Source organism: Ovis aries, chromosome 2 (genome assembly GCF_016772045.2).
Source record: "Ovis aries strain OAR_USU_Benz2616 breed Rambouillet chromosome 2, ARS-UI_Ramb_v3.0, whole genome shotgun sequence".
In the NCBI taxonomy this organism is placed as follows: domain Eukaryota; kingdom Metazoa; phylum Chordata; class Mammalia; order Artiodactyla; family Bovidae; genus Ovis; species Ovis aries.
The window spans coordinates 92,822,937-92,830,798 of NC_056055.1; the positions used below are offsets into that span (position 1 = coordinate 92,822,937).

The 7,862-nt window shown below is 38.0% G+C and overlaps 1 protein-coding gene across 1 annotated transcript; it reads left to right on the forward strand.

Annotated features, from left to right (window-relative positions):
• The first annotated feature begins 783 nt into the window (after window positions 1–783).
• LOC105608393 (vesicle-associated membrane protein 3) lies at window positions 784–2,956 on the forward strand. Its single transcript, XM_012127464.5, has one exon. The coding sequence runs from the start codon at window positions 851–853 to the stop codon at window positions 1,163–1,165; it is 315 nt and encodes a 104-aa protein (XP_011982854.2). The 5' UTR covers window positions 784–850; the 3' UTR covers window positions 1,166–2,956.
• The last annotated feature ends 4,906 nt before the right edge of the window (window positions 2,957–7,862 follow it).

Below are 7,862 nucleotides of genomic sequence, written 5' to 3' on the forward strand. Positions count from 1 at the left end.
TTATTTTTTAAATTTTTTTTTTTTTATTTTTTAGTTTTTTATTTTTTAAATTTTAAAATCTTTAATTCTTACATGCATTCCCAAACATGAACCCCCCTCCCACCTCCCTCCCCATAACATCTTTCTGGGTCATCCCCATGCACCAGCCCCAAGCATGCTGCATCCTGCGTCAGACATAGACTGGCGATTCAATTCACATGATAGTATACATGTTAGAATGTCATTCTCCCAAATCATCCCACCCTCTCCCTCTCCCTCTGAGTCCAAAAGTCCGTTATACACATCTGTGTCTCTTTCCCTGTCTTGCATACAGGGTCGTCATTGCCATCTTCCTAAATTCCATATATATGTGTTAGTATACTGTATTGGTGTTTTTCTTTCTGGCTTACTTCACTCTGTATAATCTGTATAATCTGTATAATTGTATGTCTATACAATTAAATAGAAAGGAATTACACTTTATTCTTCCCTTATGCTATAATTTACTTACATTTTTTTCTCTAATTTTTGCTTGTAAAGTTTCTTCGAAGTTTTACTGTGTTTTAGTGATTCTAAGTGAAACCAAATATGAGATCTACTAGCAATCTTAGTTCAGTGCATAAAAGGAAGAGAAGCATCTCCTTGAATGCTGCTTTTCTGGTTGTAATAATCTTGGTGGGAGAACCCTAAGAGGAAGGTGAATCAGAGAAGAATGGAAACAACGGTCTCTTACCATTTTTAGAGAGAGGGATAATCCTTGTCCACAATCCTATATGGGTATCCTTCTGCAATAAGAATTTGGAAAGAAGGTCCCCGGCCTCCGGTCCCGCAGTGCCAGTCGGCCGATCCTGAGACTGCCTCCGCCGCCAAAATGACTACAAATGCACCGGCAGGTTCAAGCGCTGCCGCTGGCAGTAGCAGAAGACTTCAGCAGACACAAAATCAAGTGGATGAGGTGGTGGACATCATGAGAGTCAATGTGGATAAAGTGTTGGAAAGAGACCAGAAGCTCTCTGAGTTGGATGACCGTGCAGATGCACTACAGGCAGGAGCCTCCCAATTTGAAACAAGTGCTGCCAAGTTGAAGAGAAAATACTGGTGGAAGAATTGCAAGATGTGGGCGATAGGAATCACCGTTGTGGTCATCATCATCATTATCATTGTCGTGTGGAGTATATCTTCCTGAAGAACCAGTGAAACTCCAGCCTGCTGTTCAAGAAACCTCTTCAAGACTTTAGATTTAGAACCTGCTATATTATCAAGCTCACCTACTGTTCTATCTAAAATGATTATTTTTCTGTTAGTGACTGTAAAGTTTGTTTCCTGGGAGATGTGCCTTTGTTTTATAATATGCACTCCAAACTAGAAGCGTGGTCAGCCCAGCCTCCGTTTTGCACAGTGCCTTTTCAGATTTACAAATGGGCTGATGCAGAGGACTTGTTCAGTTGCAGAGTGTTATGACCTAGCAGTAATGTTGTCTGGTTAGTTGCCATTGACTGCAGTTAAGGAAATCTGTTCCAAGTTAACTGTCCTCATCATATGACATTACCCTCATTTTAAACCTCTGGGTAATCAGATTCCAATTTGTGCCTTCCAGAAAGAACACTACTGCCTAACACAAATCTGTGACAATAACAGGCTGTGCCTTATTTTGCTCTTTTTCTGATTCCCTATAGCAGAACTCTCTACTGTTTATAGACACTACTGACTCTTGCTGTATTTTAAAATAAGATACTGGTAGAGTTTTTGCTCTTACATTAGATATGAAGATGTTTACTTTCTTGTTACTGCTATATATCACTTGCTAAAAATATTGTTTTAATCAGAAATAATAATCTCTTTAAAACATTTTTATAGAACTATGGCTGTGATCAAAGTTTCTATCTTGCCAAAAAGTTAAATCCCAGTCAGACGTCAAGTTTGTTCCTGCCAGATAAATTCAGAAAAGTGACCAGTGGAACTCAAGGTGCCCTTCAGAATTAAACTTGTAATGTTGTGTGTGAAACTCTGACATCCTGGCAGGCCTTTCTTGCCCTTGAAAGGCTATAGGTCTTGCAACTGCCCTTCCGATCTAGCATTTTTCCTGAGGTTTAGAGAGGATTTGAGCTCGATGCTGACCATCTCCTACCTGTGGGCAGCGTTTTACTCAGCAGTTTGCAGATCATCAGCTGTAAGCTCCAGTATGTTTCTAATAATACGTGAGCAGCAATCTTGTAGCCTTCATGTGAGACTGTCTGCAGACGGGTCATTTTCTGGTCCAGTCCCCATAGACAACAGCTTCTTGCAGTTTGTTTCCAATTGTGATCCATATTCCACTCCCTAAATCTGTCTTGTAAATTTCACTTTCTACTAGGCATTGGTCAGGGTAGATGACCCTCTTCCCAGGGGACAGCTAACAAGAGACACTTTCTTTGACATCACAGACTTTTTGCATGAGACGCTGCTTTGGGCAGAGGTGTTGTCAGCTGAGACTTTCGTTGTGTACGTGAGACTTTGGACACCAGGGTGTGTGGCTTAAGGTCAAGAAGTCGGGTAGGAATGAAAACAGGCGAGGAGGCACTGAGGGGAAAGAAGTCTTAGCACCCTGGGGCTCACCGTGACCAGAATGTTCACAAAGTCTCGTTCACATGCTACTTGGTGACGTACAAAGCGACAGCAGTTAAGGTGCATCAGGACCTGGGTTCCACCTCTTTAACATCTGTTCGCCTGACGTCAGTGCAATGGTATGAAGTTGAAGACGTGCCTTGTGGTGTGCCCTGCTGGGAGAAGGGGACAGCAGTCAGTGTCTGGACAGTGCCCACCCTCGTCTCAGGTCTCTGCCAGGTCTGACTCTGCAGCTTTGGTGCTTGGTCCCGTGTAACCCACTGGCTGCTGCGTTAACCCAGGAATACCCCACCTGTATCTGTGTGTTTAGCTGGGAACTCATCCGCTATAATGAGCTGAATAAAGTGTTTATAAACATAAAAAAAAAAAAGAATTTGGAAAGAAGAGTTCAGTCATACATCTGGACAGTTAGAAAAGTGTTAAAGACTTTTATATTGTTTAAAGTAACCAATTTATTGTATTGTTGTGACATTTTATGTGTTCTGACATTTTGACCTTAATATGATGAGCACCTCTGGTGATGGTTGAAATTAAACATAGACTAAAAGGATACGGGATAAATAAGGATGGGTGTCCTTTAATTTTCCTGGAGATTAATCTCTCCCTCTCAAATATATAAAAGTAAACTTTCCCTTGGTTTGATCTTTCCTCCCAAATTCTTTTCTAAGTTATAATTAGAGATGAAAATTAAGATATCAATGAAAAAATACACTCTGATTTATCACTTCTGACAGAAGAGGTCTTTTCCCCAGGCTTCTTCCCAGTTCCTTATTCTAGAGAAAACAGCAGGTGAGGGTGACTACTTCTCAGCTAGTGACAGCTTCCAAGAGAAGAATTATATTCAGGAAAATATCTGTGATTAAAGCACATTGGAAATGAGACATCACATCAAATCAAGAAAGTGAAAGTGAAGTCACTCAGTCATGTCCGACTCTTTGCGACCCCATGGACTGTAGACCATCAGGCTCCTCCATCCATGGGATTCTCCAGGCAAGAACACTGGAGTGGGTTGCCATTTCCTTCTCCATCAAATCAAGATATTTTACTCAAATCAGCTCACTGTCCAGTTATAAAATCTTAAATACCAATGTTTCAAGGTTGGAATTTTAACACCTTAAGCTCCTTTATAGACAGATGACATAAACCTCCCAGCAAGATTTCACTTAAATATTGTAACTTTCTTTGAGAAAACACAGGGCCCAGCATTTAATGAGCAGTTACAAGTCAAGTGCCTTATAGACTATGTATTTTTGCTACTTTTAATCTTCCCAAGTCTCTAGTGTAGGTATTATTATCTTTGTTTTGTAGAGGAGGGATTGAGGCTGAGAGAGGTTAGTGCCTTGCCGGGAGACATGTAAAACGTGTGTTAGTTACTCAGTCATGTCCGATTCTTTGTGACCCCATGGACCATAGCCCTCCAGGCTCCTCTGTCCATGGCATTTCTCAGGCAAGAATACTGGGGTGGGTTGCCATTTCCTCCTCCAGCGGATCTTCTGACCCAGGGATCCAATCTGTGTCTCCTGCTTGGCAGATGGATTCTTTACCACTGAGCCACCTAGGCAGCACCAAAAGATAAATAGAAGAACCATAAATGTAATGTGGGTATCTTAAACCAATGCTTCTCAAACTTTTTCTTGCTTCCTTCCTAAGAGATTCTAGTCCTCCATGACCACCTCTTTTTCTCTGCTTAGTTATGAAATACTTCTATTTCTGCCATCCTGAAAGATTGTTTCTGGCCTGCTTTCTTCCTCCCTCCTCTTTCCCCTTCCTTTCTCTTTTCTTTCTCCCCTCCCTCTCTCCCTTCCTTGCTCCCTCCTCTTTTTCTTTCTTATCAAGAAGCCAATAATTTAAAAAAAATTTCAATATTGAAAAATATATTTAACCCATATTTTAGTAAATCTATGATGCCATTGATTGAAAGATACACAATTGAACTATGTTCTACTGAGGAAATAAATGCTATCAACTATGATGTAATGCTTTAAAGACAATCCCTCATGACACATGGATTGTTTTCACCAGCCACTCATTGCTTTTCATCAGTGCCAAGGCATTTAGCAATTTGTTTTCAGTTCCTCTGCTTGGCATGTCATAGCTAATTCCTTTGTATACATCTTAATAACAAAACCCAACATATACTTCTGTGTATTTTCCTAGGTCTGTAAGCACATGGTTATTATTAGTAAGAAAACATGGGGCTCAAGTCATTCCTGTATGTTGAATATTTGCTTCACTGAATCAAATGTATTCCCACTCTTCTATTTCTGTATATTTTTGTGTATATAATGACTTCTGCTCTGATGCTAAATCATGCAAGCCTATAGAAAACATTTTAAACAGTGAATAAACTAAACACTTGTAGCACCAAAAATACTTCAGACTCAATGGAAATGAGGGCAATGTGAATAAATTTAATCAAGGTAGTGACAACCATGTCAGAACTGTCACCTGGCTGGCAGTGGCTACAACATGCCACTAAGACTCAATTTCAGGGATATTAAAAGGTGACAAACTATACTTCTTAGAGTCAGTGAAATAAAGAAATACTGAATATGCTTTCTGATAGCCCCTGTTTTCTGCTGCTCAGATCCTGATCAGGTCCCAGCTGTCTTATTCCTAAGGCATTGCTTCTCCTGTACTTCTCATCCTTCAGAGAATCGCTGTGTGCTGTGCCTCTACCCACTGTGATAGGTTCCTCCCTACTCTAGGCAGCATTTTAGTATTTACCTCAAGGCCTGTTATAAATGTTCAGAAAATTTAATTTTACTTTTTCCTCTTAGGGAGAAAAATCCCAACTACATTTCCACCTTACAGCAATATATGTTCCCTTTTCCATTGTACCATGATGATACATAAGCCTTTGCTGTTAGGTACAGTGAGCATAAAAGGATTTAATTCACATTGATTGATTTAACTCTGCACTAAACTTTTAAAAGAACCCTATAATTTGGAATTATTTTCTATTGTTGAATATTTTGGAAACATTTTTATATGTAACTAATGAACAGTTCCTTTGTGCCTTGAAAAGAGTACATATGTAGTAGTTGATTTTTATTACATATTCATTTTTTATTTTTCTTCATTCTTAATAATTTTTTCAATTTTGTGTGATAATAATAGCTTCTCACTGTACTAATCCAAAGAATACATAGTCAAAAGTGACATTGAAAATCTCTTACTTTCCCTTTCTAATCCTATTTTCTAATATAATCCCTGTAAACTATTTCCTTTAAAACAAACACACATACACACACACACACACACACACACACACACACACACACACACACACATATATATAGCAACTCCATGTAGGGACTATGTGTTTCTACATAGATATATGTATATACATCTGTTGCTGCTGCAGCTGCTGCTGCTACTGCTAAGTCGCTTCAGTCGTGTCCGACTCTGTGCGACCCCATAGATGGCAGCCCACCAGGCTCCCCCGTCCCTGGGATTCTCCAGGCAAGAACACTGAAGTGGGTTGCCATTTCCTTCTCCAATGCATGAAAGTGAAAAGTGAAAGTGAAGTCGCTCAGTCATGAAAGTGAAAAGTGAAAGTGAAGTCGCTCAGTCATGTCTGACTCTTCTCGACCCCATGGACTGCAGCCTACCAGGCTCCTCCATCCATGGGATTTTCCAGACATCTATATCTATCTATCTATCTATCTATCTATCTATCTATCTGTCTATCTTATTAGCATATTGTGGGCCTGTTTCTAATTTAATTCATAATGATCTACATTGTTTTTAATAACTGCTTAGTATTTCATAGAATTCTTATACCATGATTTAGGTAACCATTTCCCTGTATATGGGCATTCTAGTTGTTTACAGAGATTGTCATAAACATTTTAGAATTATTTTTGACTAAGGTTTTAAGAATATTTAACATTGCTGATTATTTTCCTTTTCTTTCTTTTTCTCTGCCTTGTCAGTTAGAATCCCAGAAATGAAAATACTCAGGATATATACATATTAAAAAATTTTAATGTCATTATTTAAATTTTTCACAATATAAAAATATACTAGTAATCAGTGAATATGTGGGTTCTTCTAGGTTTTCTAATGAATGTTATTAGCATTGAATGTTATAGATTTTTTAAAAATATAAATTTATTTATTTTAATTAGAGGTTAATTACTTTACAATATTGTATTGGTTTAAAATGTTACAGATTTTTAATTGTCATCCAATAGGCAAGATTTGATATTTTGTTTTAATGTGCATATTCCGTTTACCACTATTGCAGTGGCATACTTTCATTATTTATTGATCATTTTGATTTCCATTTTTTGTGATTTGCCTACTCCTATTTTGACCCATTTTAGATTAAATTTTTCTTAATAATTTGAAATACTTATTTACATTTTAAGAACAACAACAAATGCTTACTATTTCAACTGACTTTGATTCTGAGTGTTTCATAAGTGATAACACAATAATTAATTTGCACAACATTGTGAGGTAGGCACGATTTATAGGTAAGAAAACTGGGGCAGAGAAAGGTTAAGTATGTGTCCTAGGTCACATGCTAGTGAGTGGCAGAGCTGGCATTCAGATGAATGCGCTGCAATATGAAGTCATGTTCCAACTTCTGTACTATGGGCTGCTCAGCCAGAAAGGTAGACCACTTTGTGCAGAATGCACAGATACGCTGTTGCCATGTTCATAAGGAGCTAGTGGCAGGCATTTTCAGAACATGTTGGAAAACAAATATTTTTGTCTAGGGTCTGGTAAGAATGATAGTTCTCATGAAGAAAAAATAAAAACTATAGTGTTTCACAGTTGAATCTTGATGGTATATATTTTTGAAAATAAACTATGGAAAATACCAACAAAGCTGATAAGGTAGAAACTGAACAATGAAAGCAAAGGAGCAGAGGGGAAATTTTCTTAGTCAAACCAGACATGAAAGGTCATAAATTCCTTAATGAAGTGGGATTAAAAAAATAAGAAATACTTTGTAATTTGTAGTTTGCCTAAGTAAATCATTTGTATGTAGTTTTCATTATATTAGCTACTCTTAATTAATCCCTTTGTGGTCTTTATAATGTTCGTGGTTTAAGAAAACTAACAACAGAAAAAGCTTTTGACAAAATTTAGCACCCATTTATGACAAAAACTCTTCAGAAAGTGGGCATAGACGGAATATGCCTCCACATAATAAAGGCCATATATGACAAGCCTACAGCTACCATTATACTCAGTGGTGAAAAACTGAAAGATTTCCTCCAAGATCATATCTCTCACACCTAGAATTATCAAAATGGATAGAT